The sequence below is a fragment of the Haemorhous mexicanus genome, unplaced genomic scaffold (assembly GCF_027477595.1).
Source record: "Haemorhous mexicanus isolate bHaeMex1 unplaced genomic scaffold, bHaeMex1.pri scaffold_152_ctg1, whole genome shotgun sequence".
Lineage (NCBI taxonomy): Eukaryota > Metazoa > Chordata > Aves > Passeriformes > Fringillidae > Haemorhous > Haemorhous mexicanus.
Window position 1 is genome coordinate 18,701 of NW_026776003.1, and position 25,541 is coordinate 44,241.

Sequence of the window (25,541 nt, forward strand, 5' to 3'; positions counted from 1 at the left end):
GGTGTGCCCAGGTGTGTGCCCAGGTGTGCCCAGGTGTGCCAGCTCTCACCTGAGCGAGGGGGCGTGCACGGACCACCCAAAATCGGCCATTTTGAGCCCTCCCATCCCCCTTTTACCCCCCAAACAGCCCCCAGGTGTGCCCAGGTGAGTGCCCAGGTGTGTGCCCAGGTGTGCCAGCTCTCACCTGAGCGAGGGGGCGTGCACGGACCACCCAAAATCGGCCATTTTGAGCCCTCCCCTGCCCCTTTTACCCCCATCCCAGCCCCATAACCCCTCCCAGGTGTGCCCAGGTGTGCCCAGGTGTGTGCCCAGGTGTGCCAGGACTCACCTGAGCGAGGGGGCGTGCACAGACCAGCCGAAGTCGGCCATTTTGAGCCCTCCCATCCCCTTTTACCCCCCAAACAGCCCCCAGGTGTGCCCAGGTGTGTGCCCAGGTGAGTGCCCAGGTGTGTGCCCAGGTGTGCCAGCTCTCACCTGAGCGAGGGGGCGTGCACGGACCACCCAAAGTCGGCCATTTTGAGCCCAATCCTGCCCCTTTTACCCCCATCCCAGCCCCCCAGGTGTGCCCAGGTGTGTCCAGGTGTGTGCCCAGGTGTGTGCCCAGGTGTGCCCAGGTGTGCCCCCAGGTGTGCCAGGACTCACCTGAGCGAGGGGGCGTGCACGGACCACCCAAAGTCGGCGATCTTGAGCTCCCCCTTGAGGCCGAGCAGGAGATTCTCGGGTTTGATGTCCCGGTGGATCACCTTGCGCCCGTGGCAGTACAGGAGGGCGTCGGCCAGCTCCTCCATCAGCTGCCAAATTTGGGGGGTCAGGGCACCCCAAAATCATCCTGGAGACCCCAAAAATCCACTCGGGGCACCCCAAAACCCCCCAGGTGTGCCCAGGTACCCCCAAATCCCCCCCAGGTGCTCTGAGGGGAAGCGGCTCCTGCACAAGGATAAAAACTGACTCAGGGCACCCCAAAATCCTCCAAAGTGACCCCAAAATCCACTCGGGGCACCCCAAAATCATCCCGGGCACCCCAAAAATCCACTCGGGGCACCCCAAAACCCCCCAGGTGTGCCCAGGTACCCCCAAATCCCCCCCAGGTGCTCTGAGGGGAAGCGGCTCCTCCACGAGGACAAGAACTGACTCAGGCACCCCAAAATCCTCCAAAGTGACCCCAAAATCCACTCGGGGCACCCCAAAATCCACCAAAGTGACCCCAAAATCCTCTCAGGGCACCCCAAAATCCACTCGGGGCACCCCAAAATCCTCTCGGGAACCCCAAAAATGCACTCGGGGCACCCCAAACCCCCCAGGTGTGCCCAGGTACCCCCAAATCCCCCCCAGGTGCTCTGAGGGGAAGCAGCTCCTCCCTGAGGACGAGAGGATAAAAACTGACTCAGGCGCCCCAAAATCCTCCAAAGTGACCCCAAAATCCACTCGGGGCACCCCAAAATCATCCCGGGAACCCCAAAATCCACTCGGGGCACCCCAAAAATGCACTCGGGGCACCCCAAAACCCCCCAGGTGTGCCCAGGTACCCTCAAATCCCCCCCAGGTGCTCTAAGAGGAAGCGGCTCCTCCACAAGGATAAAAACTGACTCAGGCACCCCAAAATCCTTCAAAGTGACCCCAAAATCCACTCGGGGCACCCCAAAATCCTCCCGGGAACCCCAAAAATGCACTCGGGGCACCCCAAAACCCCCCAGGTGTGCCCAGGTACCCCCAAACCCCCCCAGGTGCTCTGAGGGGAAGCGGCTCCTCCACAAGGATAAAAACTGACTCAGGGCACCCCAAAATCCTCCAAAGTGACCCCAAAATCCACTCAGGGCACCCCAAAATCATCCTGGGAACCCCAAAAATCCACTCGGGGCACCCCAAAACCCCCCAGGTGTGCCCAGGTACCCCCAAATCCCCCCCAGGTGCTTTGGAGGGAAGCAGCTCCTCCACAAGGATAAAAACTGACTCAGGGCACCCCAAAATCCTCCAAAATGACCCCAAAATCCACTCAGGACACCCCAAAATCATCCCGGGAACCCCAAAAATCCACTCGGGGCACCCCAAAACCCCCCCAGGTGTGCCCAGGTACCCCCAAACCCCCCCAGGTGCTCCAAGAGGAAGCGGTTCCTCCACAAGGATAAAAACTGACTCAGGGCACCCCAAAATCCTCCAAAGTGACCCCAAAATCCACTCGGGGCACCCCAAAATCATCCCGGGCACCCCAAAAATGCACTCGGGGCACCCCAAAACCCCCCAGGTGTGCCCAGGTACCCCCAAATCCCCCCCAGGTGCTCCAAGAGGAGGCAGCTCCTCCACGAGGACAAGAACTGACTCAGGGCACCCCAAAATCCTCCAAAGTGACCCCAAAATCCACTCAGGGCACCCCAAAATCCTCCTGGGAACCCCAAAAATGCACTCAGGGCACCCCAAAACCCCCCAGGTGTGCCCAGGTACCCCCAAATCCCCCCCAGGTGCTCTGGGTGGAAGCGGCTCCTCCACAAGGATAAAAACTGACTCAGGGCACCCCAAAATCCTCCAAAGTGACCCCAAAATCCACTCAGGGCACCCCAAAATCATCCTGGAGACCCCAAAAATGCACTCGGGGCACCCCAAAACCCCCCAGGTGTGCCCAGGTACCCCCAAATCCCCCCCAGGTGCTCTGAGGGGAAGCGGCTCCTCCCTGAGGGGGAGAGGATAAAAACTGACTCAGGGCACCCCAAAATCCTCCAAAGTGACCCCAAAATCCACTCAGGGCACCCCAAAATCCTCCTGGGAACCCCAAAATCCACTCGGGGCACCCCAAAACCCCCCAGGTGTGCCCAGGTACCCCCAAATCCCCCCCAGGTGCTCCAAGAGGAAGCGGCTCCTCCACAAGGATAAAAACTGACTCAGGGCACCCCAAAATCCTCCAAAGTGACCCCAAAATCCACTCGGGGCACCCCAAAATCATCCCAGGAACCCCAAAAATCCACTCAGGGCACCCCAAAACCCCCCAGGTGTGCCCAGGTACCCCCAAATCCCCCCCAGGTGCTTTGGAGGGGAAGCAGCTCCTCCACAAGGATAAAAACTGACTCAGGGCACCCCAAAATCCTCCAAAGTGACCCCAAAATCCACCAAAGTGACCCCAAAAATCCACTCAGGGCACCCCAAATTCATCCTGGGCACCCCAAAAATCCACTCGGGGCACCCCAAAACCCCCCCAGGTGTGCCCAGGTACCCCCAAATCCCCCCCAGGTGCTCTGAGGGGAAGCGGCTCCTCCACGAGGATAAAAACTGACTCGGGGCAGCCCAAAATCCTCCAAAGTGACCCCAAAATCCACTCGGGGCACCCCAAAATCCACTCAGGGCACCCCAAAATCATCTCGAGAACCCCAAAAATCCACTCAGGGCACCCCAAAACCCCCCAGGTGTGCCCAGGTACCCCCAAATCCCCCCCAGGTGCTCCAAGAGGAAGCGGCTCCTCCACAAGGATAAAAACTGACTCAGGGCACCCCAAAATCCTCCAAACTGACCCCAAAATCCAGTCGGGGCACCCCAAAATCATCCTGGGCACCCCAAAAATCCACTCGGGGCACCCCAAACCCCCCCAGGTGTGCCCAGGTACCCCCAAATCCCCCCCAGGTGCTCTGAGGGGAAGCGGCTCCTCCACAAGGATAAAAGCTGACTCAGGGCACCCCAAAATCCTCCAAAGTGACCCCAAAATCCACTCGGGGCACCCCAAAATCCACTCAGGGCACCCCAAAATCATCTCGAGAACCCCAAAAATCCACTCAGGGCACCCCAAAACCCCCCAGGTGTGCCCAGGTACCCCCAAATCCCCCCCAGGTGCTCCAAGAGGAAGTGGCTCCCCCACGAGGACAAGAACTGACTCAGGGCACCCCAAAATCCTCCAAAGTGACCCCAAAATCCACTCGGGGCACCCCAAAATCCACTCAGGGCACCCCAAAATCATCTTGGGAACCCCAAAAATCCACTCGGGGCACCCCAAAACCCCCCAGGTGTGCCCAGGTACCCCCAAATCCCCCCCAGGTGCTTTGGAGGGAAGCAGCTCCTCCACAAGGATAAAAACTGACTCAGGGCACCCCAAAATCCTCCAAAATTACCCCAAAATCCACTCAGGGCACCCCAAAATCATCCTGGGAACCCCAAAATCCACTCGGGGCACCCCAAAACCCCCCAGGTGTGCCCAGGTACCCCCAAATCCCCCCCAGGTGCTCTGAGGGGAAGCGGCTCCTCCCTGAGGGGGAGAGGATAAAAACTGACTCAGGGCACCCCAAAATCCTCCAAAGTGACCCCAAAATCCACTCAGGGCACCCCAAAATCATCCTGGAGACCCCAAAAATGCACTCGGGGCACCCCAAAACCCCCCAGGTGTGCCCAGGTATGCCCAAACCCCCCCCACGTGCTCTGGGTGGAAGCGGCTCCTCCACAAGGATAAAAACTGACTCAGGGCACCCCAAAATCCTCCAAAATTACCCCAAAATCCACTCAGGGCACCCCAAAATCCTCCCGGGCACCCCAAAATCATCTCGGGAACCCCAAAAATCCACTCGGGGCACCCCAAACCCCCCCAGGTGTGCCCAGGTACCCCCAAATCCCCCCCAGGTGCTCTGGGTGGAAGCGGCTCCTCCACAAGGATAAAAACTGACTCAGGGCACCCCAAAATCCTCCAAAGTGACCCCAAAATCCACTCGGGGCACCCCAAAATCATCCCGGGAACCCCAAAAATGCACTCGGGGCACCCCAAAACCCCCCCAGGTGTGCCCAGGTACCCCCAAATCCCCCCCAGGTGCTCTGAGGGGAAGCGGCTCCTCCACGAGGACAAGAACTGAACTCAGGGCACCCCAAAATCCACCTGGGCACCCCAAAATCCACTCGGGGCACCCCAAAATCATCTCGAGCACCCCAAAAATCCACTCGGGGCACCCCAAAACCCCCCAGGTGTGCCCAGGTACCCCCAAATCCCCCCCAGGTGCTCTGAGGGGAAGCGGCTCCCCCACAAGAACAAGAACTGACTCAGGCACCCCAAAATCCTCCAAAGTGACCCCAAAATCCACTCAGGGCACCCCAAAATCATCCAAAGTGACCCCAAAAATGCACTCGGGGCACCCCAAAACCCCCCCAGGTGTGCCCAGGTACCCCCAAATCCCCCCCAGGTGCTCTGAGGGGAAGCGGCTCCTCCACGAGGACAAGAACTGACTCAGGGCACCCCAAAATCCTTCAAAGTGACCCCAAAATCCACTCGGGGCACCCCAAAATCTTCCAAAGTGACCCCAAAAATCCACTCGGGGCACCCCAAAATCCTCCCGGGAACCCCAAAAATCCACTCGAGGCACCCCAAAACCCCCCAGGTGTGCCCAGGTACCCCCAAATCCCCCCCAGGTGCTCTGAGGGGAAGCGGCTCCTCCACAAGGATAAAAACTGACTCAGGCACCCCAAAATCCTCCAAAGTGACCCCAAAATCCACTCAGGGCACCCCAAAATCATCTTGGGAACCCCAAAAATCCACTCGGGGCACCCCAAAACCCCCCCAGGTGTGCCCAGGTACCCCCAAATCCCCCCCAGGTGCTCCGAGAGCCCCTCAGCTGTGGGGGATGGGTGGGGCAGGTTTTGGGGTTTTTGGGGGTCCTGATGTGATTTTGGGGGGATTTTTGGGGAGATTTTGGGGGTCCTGATGTGATTTTGGGGGGATTTTGGGGTTTTAGGGGGTCCTGATGTGATTTTGGGGGGATTTTGGGGTTTTTGGGGGTCCTGATGTGATTTTGGGGAGATTTTGGGGTTTTTGGGGATCCTGATGTGATTTTTGGGGGATTTTGGGGTTTTTGGGGGTCCTGATGTGATTTTGGGGGGATTTTGGGGTTTTTGGGGGTCCTGATGTGATTTTGGGGGGATTTTGGGGTTTTTGGGGGTCCTGATGTGATTTTGGGGAGATTTTGGGGGTCCTGATGTGATTTTTGGGGTTTTTGGGGGTCCTGATGTGATTTTTGGGGGTTTTTGGGGGTCCTGATGTGATTTTTGGGGGGATTTTGGGGTTTTTGGGGGTCCTGATGTGATTTTTGGGGAGATTTTGGGATTTTTTGGGGGTCCTGATGTGATTTTGGGGAGATTTTTGGGGGTCCTGATGTGATTTTTGGGGGGATTTTGGGGTTTTTGGGGGTCCTGATGTGATTTTTGGGGGGATTTTTGGGGTTTTTTGGGGGTCCTGATGTGATTTTTGGGGGGATTTTGGGGTTTTTGGGGGTCCTGATGTGATTTTTGGGGGGATTTTGGGGTTTTTTGGGGTCCTGATGTGATTTTGGGGAGATTTTGGGGGTTTTTGGGGGTCCTGATGTGATTTTGGGGGGGATTTTTGGGGGTCCTGATGTGATTTTGGGGGGATTTTGGGGTTTTTGGGGGTCCTGATGTGATTTTTGGGGGGATTTTGGGGTTTTTGGGGGTCCTGATGTGATTTTGGGGAGATTTTTGGGGTTTTTGGGGGTCCTGATGTGATTTTGGGGGGGATTTTTGGGGGTCCTGATGTGATTTTTGGGAGATTTTGGGGGTTTTTGGGGGTCCTGATGTGATTTTGGGGAGATTTTTGGGGTTTTTGGGGGTCCTGATGTGATTTTGGGGGAGATTTTGGGGTTTTTGGGGGTCCTGATGTGATTTTTGGGGGGATTTTTGGGATTTTTTGGGGGTCCTGATGTGATTTTTGGGGGATTTTGGGGGGTCCTGATGTGATTTTGGGGGGATTTTTGGGGTTTTTGGGGGTCCTGATGTGATTTTTGGGAGATTTTGGGGGTTTTTGGGGGTCCTGATGTGATTTTGGGGAGATTTTTGGGGGTCCTGATGTGATTTTTGGGGGGATTTTGGGGGGTTTTTGGGGGTCCTGATGTGATTTTGGGGGGATTTTGGGGTTTTTGGGGGTCCTGATGTGATTTTTGGGGGGATTTTTGGGGTTTTTGGGGGTCCTGATGTGATTTTTGGGGGGATTTTGGGGGTTTTTGGGGGTCCTGATGTGATTTTGGGGGGATTTTGGGGGTTTTTGGGGGTCCTGATGTGATTTTGGGGAGATTTTTGGTGTTTTTGGGGGTCCTGATGTGATTTTGGGGAGATTTTGGGGGTCCTGATGTGATTTTTGGGGGGATTTTTGGGGGTCCTGATGTGATTTTTGGGGAGATTTTGGGGTTTTTGGGGGTCCTGATGTGATTTTGGGGGGATTTTTGGGGTTTTTGGGGGTCCTGATGTGATTTTTGGGGGGATTTTGGGGGTTTTTGGGGGTCCTGATGTGATTTTTGGGGGGATTTTGGGGTTTTTGGGGGTCCTGATGTGATTTTTGGGGGGATTTTTGGGGTTTTTGGGGGTCCTGATGTGATTTTTGGGGGGATTTTGGGGTTTTTGGGGGTCCTGATGTGATTTTTGGGGGGATTTTGGGGGTCTTGATGTGATTTTTGGGGAGATTTTGGGGGTCCTGATGTGATTTCTGGGGGGATTTTGGAGTTTTTTGGGGGTCCTGATGTGATTTTGGGGAGATTTTTGGGGGTTTTTGGGGGTCCTGATGTGATTTTTGGGGGGATTTTTGGGGGTCCTGATGTGATTTTTGGGGGTTTTTAGGGGTCCTGATGTGATTTTTGGGGAGATTTTGGGGTTTTTGGGGGTCCTGATGTGATTTTGGGGGGATTTTTGGGGGTCCTGATGTGATTTTGGGGGGATTTTGGGGTTTTTGGGGGTCCTGATGTGATTTTGGGGGGATTTTGGGGGTTTTTTGAGGGTCCTGATGTGATTTTGGGGGGATTTTGGGGTTTTTGGGGGTCCTGATGTGATTTTTGGGGGGATTTTTGGGGTTTTTGGGGGTCCTGATGTGATTTTGGGGGGATTTTTGGGGTTTTTGGGGGTCCTGATGTGATTTTGGGGGGATTTTGGGGGTCCTGATGTGATTTTTGGGGGGATTTTGGGGTTTTTTGGGGTCCTGATGTGATTTTGGGGAGATTTTGGGGGTTTTTGGGGGTCCTGATGTGATTTTGGGGGGGATTTTTGGGGGTCCTGATGTGATTTTGGGGGGATTTTGGGGTTTTTGGGGGTCCTGATGTGATTTTTGGGGGGATTTTGGGGTTTTTGGGGGTCCTGATGTGATTTTGGGGAGATTTTTGGGGTTTTTGGGGGTCCTGATGTGATTTTGGGGGGGATTTTTGGGGGTCCTGATGTGATTTTTGGGAGATTTTGGGGGTTTTTGGGGGTCCTGATGTGATTTTGGGGAGATTTTTGGGGTTTTTGGGGGTCCTGATGTGATTTTGGGGGAGATTTTGGGGTTTTTGGGGGTCCTGATGTGATTTTTGGGGGGATTTTTGGGATTTTTTGGGGGTCCTGATGTGATTTTTGGGGGATTTTGGGGGGTCCTGATGTGATTTTGGGGGGATTTTTGGGGTTTTTGGGGGTCCTGATGTGATTTTTGGGAGATTTTGGGGGTTTTTGGGGGTCCTGATGTGATTTTGGGGAGATTTTTGGGGGTCCTGATGTGATTTTTGGGGGGATTTTGGGGGGTTTTTGGGGGTCCTGATGTGATTTTGGGGGGATTTTGGGGTTTTTGGGGGTCCTGATGTGATTTTTGGGGGGATTTTTGGGGTTTTTGGGGGTCCTGATGTGATTTTTGGGGGGATTTTGGGGGTTTTTGGGGGTCCTGATGTGATTTTGGGGGGATTTTGGGGGTTTTTGGGGGTCCTGATGTGATTTTGGGGAGATTTTTGGTGTTTTTGGGGGTCCTGATGTGATTTTGGGGAGATTTTGGGGGTCCTGATGTGATTTTTGGGGGGATTTTTGGGGGTCCTGATGTGATTTTTGGGGAGATTTTGGGGTTTTTGGGGGTCCTGATGTGATTTTGGGGGGATTTTTGGGGTTTTTGGGGGTCCTGATGTGATTTTTGGGGGGATTTTGGGGGTTTTTGGGGGTCCTGATGTGATTTTTGGGGGGATTTTGGGGTTTTTGGGGGTCCTGATGTGATTTTTGGGGGGATTTTTGGGGTTTTTGGGGGTCCTGATGTGATTTTTGGGGGGATTTTGGGGTTTTTGGGGGTCCTGATGTGATTTTTGGGGGGATTTTGGGGGTCTTGATGTGATTTTTGGGGAGATTTTGGGGGTCCTGATGTGATTTCTGGGGGGATTTTGGAGTTTTTTGGGGGTCCTGATGTGATTTTGGGGAGATTTTTGGGGGTTTTTGGGGGTCCTGATGTGATTTTTGGGGGGATTTTTGGGGGTCCTGATGTGATTTTTGGGGGTTTTTAGGGGTCCTGATGTGATTTTTGGGGAGATTTTGGGGTTTTTGGGGGTCCTGATGTGATTTTGGGGGGATTTTTGGGGGTCCTGATGTGATTTTGGGGGGATTTTGGGGTTTTTGGGGGTCCTGATGTGATTTTGGGGGGATTTTGGGGGTTTTTTGAGGGTCCTGATGTGATTTTGGGGGGATTTTGGGGTTTTTGGGGGTCCTGATGTGATTTTTGGGGGGATTTTTGGGGTTTTGGGGGCTCCTGATGTGATTTTTGGGGAGATTTTTGGGGTTTTTGGGGGGTCCTGATGTGATTTTGGAGGAATTTTTGGGTTTTTTGGGGGTCCTGATGTGATTTTGGGCGTTTTTTGGGGGTCCTGATGTGATTTTGGGGGGATTTTGGGGTTTTTTGGGGGTCCTGATGTGATTTTGGGGGGGATTTTTGGGGGTCCTGATGTGATTTTGGGGGGATTTTGGGGTTTTTGGGGGTCCTGATGTGATTTTTGGGGGGATTTTGGGGTTTTTGGGGGTCCTGATGTGATTTTGGGGAGATTTTTGGGGTTTTTGGGGGTCCTGATGTGATTTTGGGGGGGATTTTTGGGGGTCCTGATGTGATTTTTGGGAGATTTTGGGGGTTTTTGGGGGTCCTGATGTGATTTTGGGGAGATTTTTGGGGTTTTTGGGGGTCCTGATGTGATTTTGGGGGAGATTTTGGGGTTTTTGGGGGTCCTGATGTGATTTTGGGGGGATTTTTGGGGTTTTTGGGGGTCCTGATGTGATTTTTGGGGGGATTTTGGGGAGATTTTGGGGGTCCTGATGTGATTTTGGGGGGGATTTTGGGGTTTTTTGGGGGTCCTGATGTGATTTTTGGGGGGATTTTTGGGGTTTTTGGGGGTCCTGATGTGATTTTTGGGGGGATTTTGGGGGTCCTGATGTGATTTTTGGGGGGATTTTTGGGGGTTTTTGGGGGTCCTGATGTGATTTTGGGGGGATTTTTGGGGGTCCTGATGTGATTTTGGGTTTTTTTGGGGGTCCTGATGTGATTTTTGGGAAGATTTTGGGGTTTTTGGGGGTCCTGATGTGATTTTGGGGAGATTTTTGGGGTTTTTGGGGGTCCTGATGTGATTTTGGGGAGATTTTGGGGGTCCTGATGTGATTTTGGGGAGATTTTGGGGGTCCTGATGTGATTTTTGGGGGGATTTTGGGGTTTTTGGGGGTCCTGATGTGATTATGGGGGGATTTTGGGGGTCCTGATGTGATTTTTGGGGGGATTTTTCGGGTTTTTTGGGGGTCCTGATGTGATTTTTGGGGGGATTTTGGGGAGATTTTTGGGGGTCCTGATGTGAATTTTGGGGAGATTTTGGGGGATTTTGGGGGTCCTGATGTGATTTTTGGGGGGATTTTGGGGGTTTTTTGGGGGTCCTGATGTGATTTTGGGGGGATTTTGGGGTTTTTTGGGGGTCCTGATGTGATTTTGGGGGGATTTTTGGGGTTTTTGGGGGTCCTGATGTGATTTTTGGGGGGATTTTGGGGTTTTGGGGGGTCCTGATGTGATTTTTGGGGAGATTTTTGGGGTTTTTGGGGGTCCTGATGTGATTTTGGGGGGATTTTTGGGGGTCCTGATGTGATTTTTGGGGGGATTTTTGGGGTTTTTTGGGGGTCCTGATGTGATTTTTGGGGTGATTTTGGGGTTTTTTGGGGGTCCTGATGTGATTTTTGGGGGGATTTTTGGGGTTTTTGGGGGTCCTGATGTGATTTTTGGGGGGATTTTGGGGTTTTTTGGGGTCCTGATGTGATTTTGGGGAGATTTTGGGGGTTTTTGGGGGTCCTGATGTGATTTTGGGGGGGATTTTTGGGGGTCCTGATGTGATTTTGGGGGGATTTTGGGGTTTTTGGGGGTCCTGATGTGATTTTTGGGGGGATTTTGGGGTTTTTGGGGGTCCTGATGTGATTTTGGGGAGATTTTTGGGGTTTTTGGGGGTCCTGATGTGATTTTGGGGGGGATTTTTGGGGGTCCTGATGTGATTTTTGGGAGATTTTGGGGGTTTTTGGGGGTCCTGATGTGATTTTGGGGAGATTTTTGGGGTTTTTGGGGGTCCTGATGTGATTTTGGGGGAGATTTTGGGGTTTTTGGGGGTCCTGATGTGATTTTTGGGGGGATTTTTGGGATTTTTTGGGGGTCCTGATGTGATTTTTGGGGGATTTTGGGGGGTCCTGATGTGATTTTGGGGGGATTTTTGGGGTTTTTGGGGGTCCTGATGTGATTTTTGGGAGATTTTGGGGGTTTTTGGGGGTCCTGATGTGATTTTGGGGAGATTTTTGGGGGTCCTGATGTGATTTTTGGGGGGATTTTGGGGGGTTTTTGGGGGTCCTGATGTGATTTTGGGGGGATTTTGGGGTTTTTGGGGGTCCTGATGTGATTTTTGGGGGGATTTTTGGGGTTTTTGGGGGTCCTGATGTGATTTTTGGGGGGATTTTGGGGGTTTTTGGGGGTCCTGATGTGATTTTGGGGGGATTTTGGGGGTTTTTGGGGGTCCTGATGTGATTTTGGGGAGATTTTTGGTGTTTTTGGGGGTCCTGATGTGATTTTGGGGAGATTTTGGGGGTCCTGATGTGATTTTTGGGGGGATTTTGGGGGTTTTTGGGGGTCCTGATGTGATTTTTGGGGGGATTTTGGGGTTTTTGGGGGTCCTGATGTGATTTTTGGGGGGATTTTTGGGGTTTTTGGGGGTCCTGATGTGATTTTTGGGGGGAATTTGGGGTTTTTGGGGGTCCTGATGTGATTTTTGGGGGGATTTTGGGGGTCTTGATGTGATTTTTGGGGAGATTTTGGGGGTCCTGATGTGATTTCTGGGGGGATTTTGGAGTTTTTTGGGGGTCCTGATGTGATTTTGGGGAGATTTTTGGGGGTTTTTGGGGGTCCTGATGTGATTTTTGGGGGGATTTTTGGGGGTCCTGATGTGATTTTTGGGGGTTTTTAGGGGTCCTGATGTGATTTTTGGGGAGATTTTGGGGTTTTTGGGGGTCCTGATGTGATTTTGGGGGGATTTTTGGGGGTCCTGATGTGATTTTGGGGGGATTTTGGGGTTTTTGGGGGTCCTGATGTGATTTTGGGGGGATTTTGGGGGTTTTTTGAGGGTCCTGATGTGATTTTGGGGGGATTTTGGGGTTTTTGGGGGTCCTGATGTGATTTTTGGGGGGATTTTGGGGTTTTTGGGGGTCCTGATGTGATTTTTGGGGGGATTTTGGGGTTTTTTGGGGGTCCTGATGTGATTTTGGGGGACTTTTGGTGTTTTTGGGGTTCCTGATGTGATTTTTGGGGGGATTTTGGGATTTTTTGGGGGTCCTGATGTGATTTTTGGGGGGATTTTGGGGTTTTAGGGGGTCCTGATGTGATTTTGGGGGGATTTTTGGGGTTTTAGGGGGTCCTGATGTGATTTTGGGGGGATTTTTGGGGTTTTTGGGGGTCCTGATGTGATTTTGGGGGGATTTTGGGGTTTTTGGGGGTCCTGATGTGATTTTGGGGGGATTTTCGGGGGGTTTTGGGGGTCCTGATGTGATTTTGGGGGGATTTTGGGGTTTTTGGGGGTCCTGATGTGATTTTGGGGGGATTTTGGGATTTTTTGTGGTCCCTGGATCAGTTTTTGGGGGAGTTTTTGGGGTTTTTGGGGTCCCCGAGTCGGTTTTTGGGGTGAGTTTGGGGTTTTTGGGGTGGTTTTGGGGGTTTTTGGGGCGGTTTTGGGGGTTTTTGAGGTCACAGATTTGATTTTTGGTGTCCCCGAGTCAGCTTTTGGGGTGAGTTTGGGGTTTTTTGGGGTCCCTGGATCAGTTTTTGGGGTGGGTTTGGGGTTTTTGGGTCCCTGGGTCAGTTTTTAGGGTGGTTTTGGGGTTTTTGGGGTCCCAGATGTGGTTTTTAAGTTTGTTTGGGGGTTGATTTTCAGGGTTTTGGGGTCTCTGGTTGATCTTGGGGTTCTTGGGGTCCCTGACTCAGTTTTTGGGGTGGTTTTGGGGTCCCTGGATCAATTTTTGGGATGGTTTTTGGGGTTTTTGTGGTCCTTGGGTCAGTTTTTGGGGTAGTTTTGGGGGTTTTTGGGGTCCCTGGGTCAGTTTTTTGGTGTGGTTTTGGGGTCCCTGGGTCAGACTTTGGGGTGTTTTTTGGGGTTTTTGGGGTCCCAGGATCAGTTTTTGGGGTGGTTTTGGGGTTTTTGGGGTCCCTGGGTCAGAATTTGGGGTGGTTTTGGGGTTTTTGGGGTGTATTTGGGGTTTTGGGGGTCCCTGGATCAGTTTTTGGGTTGGTTTTGGGGGTCCCTGGATCAGTTTTTGGGTTGGTTTTTGGGGGTCCCTGGATCAGTTTTTGGGTTGGTTTTTGGGGGTCCCTGGATCAGTTTTTGGGGTGGTTTGGGGGTTTTTGGGGTCCCTGGATCAGATTTTGGGTTGGTTTTTGGGGTTTTTTGGGTCCCTGGATCAGTTTTTGGGGTGGTTTTTTGGGTTTTTGGGGTCCCTGGATCAATTTTTGGGGTGGTTTTGGGGTTTTTGGGGTCCCTGGATCAGATTTTGGGGTGGTTTTTGGGGTTTTGGGGCTCACCGTGGCCGTCCCGGTGGCGTCCAGGCGCCGGCAGCGCTGCAGCTCCTTGTAGAGCTCCCCTGGGCTTTGGGGTGGTTTTGGGGGTTTTGGGGGTCCCTGGGTCACTTTTTGGGGTGGTTTTGGGGTGGTTTTGGGGTTTTTGGGGTCCCTGGGTCAGTTTTTGGGGTCTCTCAATTTGTTTTCAAGGTCCTCAAGTCAGTGTTTGGGGTGGCTTTGGGGTTTTTGGGGTCCCAGATGAGGTTTTTAAGCTGGTTTGGGGGTTGATTTGGGGAGTTTTGGGGTCTCTGGCTGATCTTGGGGTTCTTGGGGTCCCTGACTCAGTTTTTGGGGTGGTTTTTGGGGTCCCTGGGTCAGTTTTTGGGGTGGTTTTGGGGTTTTTGGGGTCCCTGGGTCAGTTTTTGGGGTGGTTTTGGGGTGGTTTTGGGGGTTTTTAGGGTCCCTGGGTCAGTTTTTGGGGTGGTTTTGGGGGTCCCTGGGTCAGATTTTCGGGTGGTTTTTGGGTTTTGGGGTCCCTGGGTCAGATTTTGGGTTGGTTTTTGGGGTTTTTGGGGTCCCTGGATCACTTTTTGGGGTGGTTTTTGGGGTGGTTTTGGGGTCGCTGGATCAGATTTTGGGGTGCATTTTGGGGTTTTGGGGTCCCTGGATCAGATTTTGGGGTGGTTTTGGGGGTTTTGGGGTCCCTGGATCAGATTTTGGGGTGGTTTTTGGGGTTTTGGGGCTCACCGTGGCTGTCCTGGTGGCGTCCAGGCGCCGGCAGCGCTGCAGCTCCTTGTAGAGCTCCCCTGGGCTTTGGGGTGGTTTTGGGGTGGTTTTGGGGGGTTTTGGGGTCCCTGGATCAGTTTTTGGGGTCTCTGGATCAGTTTTTGGGGTGGTTTTTTGAGTTTTTGGGGGTATTTGGTGTGGCTTTGGGGCTGGTTTTTGGGGTGGTTTTTAAGGTGGTTTTGGGGTGGTTTTTGGAGGTTTTGGCTGATCTTGGGGTTCTTGTGATCCCTGGATCAGATTTTGGGGTGGTTTTGGGGGTTTTTGGGGTCCCTGGGTCACTTTTTGGGGTGGTTTTTGGGGTCCCTGGGTCACTTTTTGGGGTAGTTTTGGGGTTTTTGGGGTCCCTGGATCAGTTTTTGGGGTCTCTGGATCAGTTTTTGGGGTGGTTTTTTGAGTTTTTGGGGGTATTTGGTGTGGCTTTGGGGCTGGTTTTTGGGGTGGTTTTTAAGGTGGTTTTGGGGTGGTTTTTGGAGGTTTTGGCTGATCTTGGGGTTCTTGTGATCCCTGGATGAGTTTTTGGGGTGGTTTTTGGGGTCCCTAGATCACTTTTTGGGGTGGTTTTTGGGGTCCCTGGATCAGTTTTTGGGGTGGTTTTGGGGTCCCTGGGTCAGATTTTCGGGTGGTTTTTGGGGTTTTGGGGTCCCTGGGTCAGATTTTGGGGTGGTTTTTGGGGTTTTGGGGTCCCTGGGTCAGTTTTTGGGGTGGTTTTGGGGTTTTTGGGGTTCCTGGGTCAGATTTTGGGGTGGTTTTGGGGGTTTTTGGGGTCCCTGGGTCAGATTTTGGGGTGGTTTTGGGGTTTTTGGGGTCCCTGGATCAGTTTTTGGGTTGGTTTTTGGGGTTTTGGGGTCCCTGGGTCACTTTTTGGGGTGGTTTTGGGGTTTTTGGGGTCCCTGGGTCAGTTTTTGGGGTGCATTTTGGGGTTTTGGGGCTCACCGTGGCCGTCCTGGTGGCGTCCAGGCGCCGGCAGCGCTGCAGCTCCTTGTAGAGCTCCCCTGGGCTTTGGGGTGGTTTTGGGGGTTTTGGGGTTTTTGGGGTCCCTGGGTCAGATTTTGGGGTGGTTTTGGGGTTTTTGGGGTCCCAGATGTGGTTTTTAAGTTGGTTTGGGGGTTGATTTTCAGGGTTTTGGGGTCTCTGGCTGATCTTGGGGTTCTTGGGGTCCCTAAATCAGTTTTTGGGGTAGTTTTGGGGGTCCCTGGGTCAGTTTTTGGGGTGGTTTTGGGGTCCCTGGGTCAGATTTTGGGGTGGTTTTGGGGTTCTTGGGGTCTCTGACACAGTTTTTGGGGTGGTTTTGGGGGTCCCTGGGTCAGATTTTGGGGTGGTTTTGGGGGTTTTTGGGGTCCCTGGATCAGTTTTTGGGGTGGTTTTGGGGTTTTGGGGTCCCAGGATCAGATTTTGGGGTGGTTTTTGGGGTTTTGGGGCTCACCGTGGCCGTCCTGGTGGCGTCCAGGCGCCGGCAGCGCTGCAGCTCCTTGTAGAGCTCCCCTGGGCTTTGGGGTGGTTTTGGGGTGGTTTGGGGGGTTTTTGGGGTCCCTGGATCAGTTTTTGGGGTCCCTGAATTTGTTTTCAGGGTCCTCAAGTCAGTCTTTGGGGTGGTTTTGGGGTTTTTGGGGTCCCAGATGTGGTTTTTCAGCTGGTTTCGGGGTTGATTTTGGGAGTTTTGGGGTCTCTGGCTGATCTTGGGGTTTTTGGGGTCCCTGACTCAGTTTTTGGGGTGGTTTTGGGGGTGGTTTTGGGGTCCCTGGATCAGATTTTGGGTTGGTTTTTCGGGTTTTTGGGGTCCCTGGATCAGTTTTGGGTTGGTTTTTGGGGTTTTTGGGGTCCCTGGATCAGTTTTTGGGGTGGTTTTGGGGGTTTTTGGGGTCCCTGGGTCAGTTTTTGGGGTCTCTCAATTTGTTTTCAAGGTCCTCAAGTCAGTTTTTGGGGTGGTTTTGGGGTTTTTGGGGTCCCAGATGTGGTTTTTCAGCTGGTTTGGGGGTTGATTTTGGGGGTTTTGGGGTCTCTGGCTGATCTTGGGGTCCCTAGATCAGTTTTTGGGATGGTTTTGGGGGTTCTTGGGGTCCCTGACTCAGTTTTTGGGGTCCCTGGGTCAGTTTTGGGTTGGCTTTTGGAGTTTTTGGGGTCCCTGGATCAGTTTTTGGGGTGGTTTTGGGGGTTTTTGGGGTCCCTGGATCAGATTTTGGGGTGGTTTGGGGGTTTTTGGGGTCCCTGGGTCAGATTTTGGGGTGCATTTTGGGGGTTTTTGGGGTCCCTGGGTCAGATTTTGGGGTGGTTTTGGGGGTTTTTGGGGTCCCTGTGTCGGATTTTGGGGTGGTTTTTGGGGTTTTTGGGGTCCCTGGGTCAGATTTTGGGGTGCATTTTGGGGTTTTGGGGCTCACCGTGGCCGTCCTGGTGGCGTCCAGGCGCCGGCAGCGCTGCAGCTCCTTGTAGAGCTCCCCTGGGCTTTGGGGTGGTTTTGGGGGGGTTTTGGGGTTTTTGGGGTCCCTGGATCAGATTTTGGGGTGGTTTTGGGGTTTTTGGGGTCCCTGGATCAGATTTTGGGGTGGTTTTTGGGGTTTTGGGGCTCACTGTGGCTGTCCTGGTGGCGTCCAGGCGCCGGCAGCGCTGCAGCTCCTTGTAGAGCTCCCCTGGGCTTTGGGGTGGTTTTGGGGTGGTTTTGGGGGTTTTTGGGGTCCCTGGATCAGTTTTTGGGGTGGTTTTGGGGTTTTTGGGGTCCCTGGGTCAGTTTTTGGGGTGGCTTTGGGGTTTTTGGTGTCCCAGATGTGGTTTTTAAGCTGGTTTGGGGGTTGATTTTGAGGGTTTTGGGGTCTCTGGCTGATCTTGGGGTTCTTGGGGTCCCTAAATCAGTTTTTGGGGTGGTTTTTGGGGTCCCTGGGTCACTTTTTGGGGTAGTTTTGGGGGTTTTTGGGGTCCCTGACACAGCTTTTGGGGTGGTTTTGGGGTCCCTGGATCAGTTTTTGGGGTGGTTTTGGGGTCCCTGGGTCAGTTTTTGGGGTGGTTTTGGGGGTTTTTGGGGTCCCTGGATCAGTTTTTGGGGTGGTTTTGGGGGTTTTTGGGGTCCCTGGGTCAGTTTTTGAGGTGGTTTTGGGGTTTTTGGGGTCCCTGGGTCAGTTTTTGGGGTGGTTTTGGGGGTTTTGGGGGTCCCTGGTTCAGTTTTTGGGGTGCATTTTGGGGTTTTGGGGCTCACTGTGGCCGTCCCGGTGGCGTCCAGGCGCCGGCAGCGCTGCAGCTCCTTGTAGAGCTCCCCTGGGCTTTGGGGTGGTTTTGGGGGGGTTTTGGGGTGGTTTTGGGGTCCCTGGGTCAGATTTTGGGGTGGTTTTGGGGGTTTTGGGGTCCCTGGATCAGATTTTGGGGTGGTTTTTGGGGTTTTGGGGCTCACCGTGGCCGTCCTGGTGGCGTCCAGGCGCCGGCAGCGCTGCAGCTCCTTGTAGAGCTCCCCTGGGCTTTGGGGTGGTTTTGGGGTGGTTTTGGGGTTTTTGGGGTCCCTGGGTCAGTTTTTGAGGTGGTTTTGGGGGTTTTGGGGTCCCTGGATCAGATTTTGGGGTGGTTTTGGGGGTTTTTGGGGTCCCTGGATCAGATTTTGGGGTGGTTTTGGGGTTTTTGGGGTCCCTGGGTCAGTTTTGGGTTGGCTTTTGGAGTTTTTGGGGTCCCTGAATTTGTTTTCAGGGTCCTCAAGTCAGTTTTTGGGGTGGTTTTGGGGTTTTTGGGGTCCCAGATGTGGTTTTTAAGCTGGTTTGGGGGTTGATTTTGGGGGTTTTGGGGTTCTCTGGCTGATCTTGGGGTCCCTGGATCAGTTTTTGGGGTCCCTGGGTTGGTTTTTGGGTTGGTTTTTGGGGTTTTTGGAGTCCCTGGTTCAGTTTTTGGGGTGGTTTTGGGGTTTTTGGGGTCCCTGGGTCAGTTTTTGGGGTGGTTTTGGGGGTCCCTGGGTCAGTTTTTGGGGTGGTTTTGGGGGTTTTTGGGGTCCCTGGGTCAGATATTCGGGTGGTTTTGGGGGTTTTGGGGTTCCTGGATCAGATTTTGGGGTGGTTTTTGGGGTTTTGGGGCTCACTGTGGCCGTCCTGGTGGCGTCCAGGCGCCGGCAGCGCTGCAGCTCCTTGTAGAGCTCCCCTGGGCTTTGGGGTGGTTTTGGGGTGGTTTTGGGGTTTTTGGGGTCCCTGGGTCAGTTTTTAGGTTGGTTTTTGGGGTTTTTGGGGTCCCTGGGTCAGTTTTTGGGGTCCCTCAATTTGTTTTCGGGGCCCTCAAGTCAGTTTTTGGGGTGGTTTTGGGGTTTTTGGTGTCCCAGATGTGGTTTTTAAGCTGGTTTGGGGGTTGATTTTGAGGGTTTTGGGGTCTCTGGCTGATCTTGGGGTTTTTGGGGTCCCTGACTCAGTTTTTGGGGTTTTTGGGGTCCCTGGATCAGTTTTTGGGGTGGTTTTGGGGGTTTTTGGGGTCCCTGGATCAGATTTTGGGGTGGTTTTTGGGGTTTTGGGGCTCACCGTGGCCGTCCTGGTGGCGTCCAGGCGCCGGCAGCGCTGCAGCTCCTTGTAGAGCTCCCCTGGGCTTTGGGGTGGTTTTGGGGTGGTTTTGGGGTTTTTGGGGTCCCAGGATCAGTTTTTGGGGTGGTTTTGGGGGTTTTTGGGGTCCCTGGATCAGATTTTGGGGTGCTTTTTGGGGTTTTGGGGCTCACCGTGGCCGTCCTGGTGGCGTCCAGGCGCCGGCAGCGCTGCAGCTCCTTGTAGAGCTCCCCTGGGCTTTGGGGTGGCTTTGGGGTGGTTTTGGGGTTTTTGGGGTCCCTGGGTCAGTTTTTGGGGTCTCTCAATTTGTTTTCAAGGTCCTCAAGTCAGTTTTTGGGGTGGTTTTGGGGTTTTTGGGGTGGTTTTGGGGTTTTTGGGGTCCCAGATGTGGTTTTTCAGCTGGTTTGGGGGTTGATTTTGAGGGTTTTGGGGTCTCTGGCTGATCTTGGGGTTTTTGGGGTCCCTGGGTCACTTTTTGGGGTGGTTTTGGGGTCCCTGGATCAGTTTTTGGGTTGGTTTTTGGGGTCCCTGGGTCGGATTTTGGGGTGGTTTTGGGGTTTTTGGGGTCCCTGGATCAGATATTCGGGTGGTTTTGGGGGTTTTTGGGGTCCCTGGATCAGTTTTTGGGGTGGTTTTGGGGTTTTTGGGGTCCCTGGATCAGATTTTGGGGTGGTTTTTGGGGTTTTGGGGCTCACCGTGGCCGTCCTGGTGGCGTCCAGGCGCCGGCAGCGCTGCAGCTCCTTGTAGAGCTCCCCTGGGCTTTGGGGTGGTTTTGGGGTGGTTTTTGGGGTCCCTGGGTCAGATTTTGGGGTGGTTTTGGGGTTTTTGGGGTCCCTGGGTCAGTTTTTGGGGTCTCTCAATTTGTTTTCAAGGTCCTCAAGTCAGTTTTTGGGGTGGTTTTGGGGTTTTTGGGGTGGTTTTGGGGTTTTTGGTGTCCCAGATGTGGTTTTTAAGTTGGTTTGGGGGTTGATTTTCAGGGTTTTGGGGTCTCTGGCTGATCTTGGGGTTTTTGGGGTCCCTAAATCAGTTTTTGGGGTGGTTTTGGGGGTCCCTGGGTCAGTTTTTGGGGCGGTTTTGGGCTTTTTGGGGTCCCTGGATCAATTTTTGGGTTGGTTTTTGGGGTTTTTGGGGTCCCTGGATCACTTTTTGGGTTGGTTTTTGGGGTCCCTGGATCAGTTTTGGGTTGGCTTTTGGGGTTTTTGGGGTCCCTGGGTCAGTTTTTGGGGTCTCTCAATTTGTTTTCAAGGTCCTCAAGTCAGTTTTTGGGATGTTTTTGGGGTTTTTGGGGTCCCAGATGTGGTTTTTCAGCTGGTTTGGGGGTTGATTTTGGGGGTTCTGGGGTCTCTGGCTGATCTTGGGGTTTTTGGGGTCCCTGACTCAGTTTTTGGGGTGGTTTTGGGGGTTTTTGGGGTCCCTGACACAGTTTCTGGGGTGGTTTTGGGGTCCCTGGGTCACTTTTTGGGGTGTTTTTGGGGGTTTTTGGGGTCCCTGGGTCAGTTTTTAGGGTGGTTTTTGGGGTTTTGGGGTCCCTGGATCAGTTTTTAGGGTGGTTTTGGGGTTTTTGGGGTCCCTGGGTCAGATTTTGGGGTGGTTTTGGGGGTTTTTGGGGTCCCTGACACAGCTTTTGGGGTGGTTTTTGGGGTCCCTCAATTTGTTTTCAGGGTCCTCAAGTCAGTGTTTGGGATGTTTTTGGGGTCCCAGATGTGGTTTTTCAGCTGGTTTGGGGGTTGATTTTGGGGGTTTTGGGGTCTCTGGCTGATCTTGGGGTTCTTGGGGTCGCTGACACAGTTTTTGGGGTGGTTTTGGGGTCCCTGGGTCACTTTTTGGGGTGTTTTTGGGGGTTTTTGGGGTCCCTGGATCAGATTTTGGGGTGGTTTTGGGGGTTTTTGGGGTCCCTGGATCAGATTTTGGGGTGCATTTTGGGGTTTTGGGGCTCACTGTGGCTGTCCTGGTGGCGTCCAGGCGCCGGCAGCGCTGCAGCTCCTTGTAGAGCTCCCCTGGGCTTTGGGGTGGTTTTGGGGTGGTTTTGGGGTGGTTTTGGGGGTTTTTGGGGTCCCTGGGTCAGATTTTGGGGTGGTTTTTGGGGTTTTGGGGCTCACTGTGGCTGTCCTGGTGGCGTCCAGGCGCCGGCAGCGCTGCAGCTCCTTGTAGAGCTCCCCTCGGGGGGCGAACTCGAGGATGAGGAAGACGCGGCGCCGGTCGTGGAAGTAATTGTAGAGCCTGAGCACGTTGGGGTGCCTGGGGGGGGACAGGGGGACACCCCAAAAGTGAGACCCCCACCCTAAAAGTGAGACCTCCACCCCAAAAAAATCTGGGGTCACCCCCCGACCCCAAAATCCCCCCCTGGGATTTGTTTTGGTGGCTTCCAAAGGAGCTGCGCTGAAATGGCTCCCCCCGGGCTGGGGCACAATGGTACAGTCCGAGCTCTTTGGGGGGGCCCAAAATGAGACCCCCACCCCTAAATTGAGACCTCCAACCCAAATTGGGACCCTCAGCCCAAAATGAGACCCCCCCCCAAAAAATGAACCCCCCCCAGGGACCCCAAAACTCCCCCAGGGATCCCCTCCCAAAAATGGCTCCCCCCGGGCTGGGGCACAATGGTACAGTCCGAGCTCTTTGGGGGGGGGCTGGGGGGATCCAAAATTGAGACCCCCAACCCAAATTTGAGACCCCCAACCCAAATTTGAGACCCCCACCCCAAATTTGAGACCCCCCCACCTCAAAATTGGGACTCCCCCACCCCAAATTGGGACTCCCCCACCCCAAAATTGAGACCCCGACCCCAAATTTGGGACCCCCACTCCCAAATTGAGACCCCCCACCCCAAATTGGGACTCCCCCACCACAAAATTGAGACCCCCACCCCAAAATTGAGACCCCCACCCCAAAATTGGGACTCCCCCACCCCAAAATTGAGACCCCACCCCAAATTTGGGACTCCCCCACCCCAAATTGGGACCCCCCAGAGAACTGGACCCCTCCAGGGACCCCAAAATTCCCCCAAGGACCCCCAGACCCACCCCAGGGTCACCCAGGGGACCCCTCCCCAAAACTGGGACCCCCACAGGTGTGTCCCAGCTGTGTTTTCCCTCCCCAGGTGTGTCCCAGCTGTGTCCCAGGTGTGTCCCCCCCCATCCCCAGGTGTGTCCCAGGTGTGTTTCCCACCCCCAGGTGTGTCCCAGGTGTGTCCCAGGTGTGTCCCAGGTGTGTCCCAGGTGTGTCCCAGGTGTGTCCCCCCCATCCCCAGGTGTGTCCCAGGTGTGTCCCCCCCACCCCCAGGTGTGTCCCAGGTGTATCCCAGGTGTATTTCCCATCCCCAGGTGTATCCCAGCTGTGTTTCCCATCCCCAGGTGTATCCCAGGTGTGTCCCAGGTGTGTCCCCCCCATCCTCAGGTGTGTCCCAGGTGCCCCCCAGGTGTATCCCCCCCATCCCCAGGTGTGTCCCAGGTGTGTCTCCCCTCCCCAGGTGTGTCCCTGGTGCCCCCCAGGTGTATTTCCCCTCCCCAGGTGTGTCCCAGGTGTGTCCCAGCTGTGTTTCCCCTCCCCAGCTGCCCCCCAGGTGTGTCCCAGGTGTATTTCCCATCCCCAGGTGTATCCCAGCTGTGTCCCAGCTGTGTCCCAGGTGTGTTTCCCATCCCCAGGTGTGTCCCAGGTGCCCCCCAGCTGTGTTTCCCCTCCCCAGGTGTGTCCCAGGTGCCCCCCAGGTGTATTTCCCCTCCCCAGGTGTACCTGAGGTGCGCCTGGATCTCGATCTCCCGCCTCAGCTGGTGCTCCACCCCCCCAGGTGTGTCCCAGGTGTGTCCCAGGTGCCCCCCAGGTGTGTCCCAGGTGTACCTGAGGTGCGCCTGGATCTCGATCTCCCGCCTCAGCTGGTGCTCCACCCCCTCCTGCTCCACCTGGGACTTGAAGAGCACCTTGAGGGCCACCAGGAAGCCGGAGCGCCGCTCCCGCGCCAGGTACACGTTCCCGAACTTGCCCTTGCCCAGGGGCCGGCCCACCTCGAAATCCTCCAGCGAGAAGGTGCGCCTGTGCCGGGCACACCTGGTCACACCTGGGACACCTGGGCACACCTGGGGCACCTGGGGTAACACCTGGGGCACCTGGGCACACCTGGGCACGCCTGGGGCACCTGGGGAATGGCCCTGAACTTCCCTTCCCTGCCTCGAAATCCTCCAGCGAGAAGGTGCGCCTGTGCCGGGCACACCTGGTCACACCTGGGACACCTGGGCACACCTGGGGCACCTGGGGTAACACCTGGGCACACCTGGGGCACCTGGGGAATGGCCCTGAACTTCCCTTCCCTGCCTCGAAATCCTCCAGCGAGAAGGTGCGCCTGTGCCGGGCACACCTGGTCACACCTGGGGCACCTGGGCACACCTGGGGCACCTGGGGAACGTCCCTGAACTTCCCTTCCCTGCCTTGGAATCCTCCAGGGAGAAGGTGCGCCTGTGCCGGGCACACCTGGGCACACCTGGGGCACCTGGGCACACCTGGGGTAACACCTGGGTACACCTGGTCACACCTGGTCACACCTGGGGCACCTGGGCACACCTGGGGAACATCCCTGAACTTCCCTTCCCTGCCTCGAAATCCTCCAGGGAGAAGGTGCGCCTGTGCCAGGGACACCTGGTCACACCTGGGGCACCTGGGGACAGCTGGAGTAACACCTGAGAGCACCTGGGGGACACCTGGGCACACCTGGGGACGCCTGGGGTAACACCTGGGCACACCTGGGGACACCTGGCACACTTGGGCACACCTGGGGTAACACCTGAGAGCACCTGGGGGACACCTGGGCACATCTGGTGACACCTGGGGGGACACCAGGTCAGGGGGCACCTGGGCACACCCCCCCCCACCCCCCACCCCACCATTCCAGGGGCTTCTGGACCTCCCAGGACCCCCCAGTGCCACCCTGGCCCCTCCCCCTCCCCCAGTGCCACCCTGGCCCCTCCCACCCAGTGCCACCCTGGCCCCTCCCCCCAATGTGTCCCCTCCCCTAGTGCCACCCTGGCCCCTCCCCCCAATGTGACCCCTCCCCTAGTGCCACCCTGGCCCCTCCCCCCAATGTGACCCCTCCCCCCAGTGCCACCCTGGCCCCTCCCCCCAATGTGTCCCCTCCCCCCAGTGCCACCCTGGCCCCTCCCCCCCAGTGCCACCCTGGCCCCTCCCCCCAATGTGTCCCCTCCCCCAGTGCCACCCTGGCCCCTCCCCCCAATGTGACCCCTCCCCCCAGTGCCACCCTGGCCCCTCCCCCCAAGGTGACCCCCCCCCCCAGTGCCACCCTGGCCCCTCCCCCCAATGTGTCCCCTCCCCCAGTGCCACCCTGGCCCCTCCCCCCCAATGTGTCCCCTCCCCCAGTGCCACCCTGGCCCCTCCCCCATGTAGCCCCTCCCCCCAGTGCCGCACTCACACGGGTGGGGGAGGGGCTGGCACCGCGCTGGGCTCCAGGGGCACCCGCCCGGCACCTGGGGGGGCACAGGGGTCAGCACCCCAAAACTGACCGGAAACACCCCCAAAACTGACCGGAAACACCCCAAAACTGACCGGAAACACCCCGAAACTGACCGGAAACACCCCGAAACTGACCGGAAACACCCCGAAACTGACCGGAAACACCCAAAATACCCAAACACACCCCAAAACTGACCGGAAACACCCCAAAAACTGACCGGAAACACCCCAAAAACTGCCCAAAACACCCCAAAACTGACCAGAAACACCCCAAAAACTGCCCAGAAACACCCCAAAAACTGCCCAAAACACCCCGAAACTGACCGGAAACACCCCAAAAACTGCCCAAAACACCCCGAAACTGACCGGAAACACCCCAAAACTGACCGGAAACACCCCAAAACTGACCGGAAACACCCCAAAATACCCAAAACACCCCAAAATCTGACCGGAGACACCACAAAAGCACCCCGGGACCCCAAAAGCACCCCAAGAACTGACCAGAGACACCCCAAAATCACCCCAAAACTGCCCAAAACTGACCGGAAACACCCCAAACTGCCCAGAAACACCCTGAAACTAACCAGAGACACCCCTAAATATCCAAAACCACCCCAAAACTGACCAAACACCCCAAAAACTGCCCAAAACACCCCAAAACTGACCAGAGACACCCCAAAATATCCAAAACCACCCCAAAAACTGACCAGAGACACCCCAAAATACTCAAAAACACCCTAAAACTGACCAGAGACACCCCAAAATACTCAAAAACACCCTAAAACTGACCAGAGACACCCCAAAATACCCAAAACACCCCCAAAATTGACCAGAAACACCCCAAAAACTGACCAGAGACACCCCAAAAACTGACCAGAGACACCCCAAAACACCCCAAAACTGACCGGAAACACCCCAAAATACCCAAACACACCCCAAAACTGACCGGAAACACCCCGAAACTGACCGGAAACACCCTAAAACTGCCCCGAGACACCCCAAAAACTGCCCAGAAACACCCCCAAAAC

General features: G+C 54.9%; 1 protein-coding gene across 2 annotated transcripts in view; it reads right to left on the reverse strand.

Moving 5' to 3' along the window:
* The window catches only part of LOC132322841 (aurora kinase C-like), a 34,313-nt gene that overhangs the window by 3,777 nt on the left and 4,995 nt on the right, over positions 1–25,541 (reverse strand). Inside the window, exons 4-7 of one of the 2 annotated variants that reach the window (XM_059837552.1) lie at positions 24,473–24,527; positions 22,894–23,085; positions 21,159–21,297; positions 643–791 (exon numbers count right to left, since the gene is read on the reverse strand). In XM_059837552.1, the coding sequence (XP_059693535.1) occupies positions 643–791; positions 21,159–21,297; positions 22,894–23,085; positions 24,473–24,527 (535 nt within the window). The remainder of the gene's footprint in view (positions 1–642; positions 792–21,158; positions 21,298–22,893; positions 23,086–24,472; positions 24,528–25,541) is intronic. The other variant, XM_059837553.1, reaches the window with a different exon arrangement.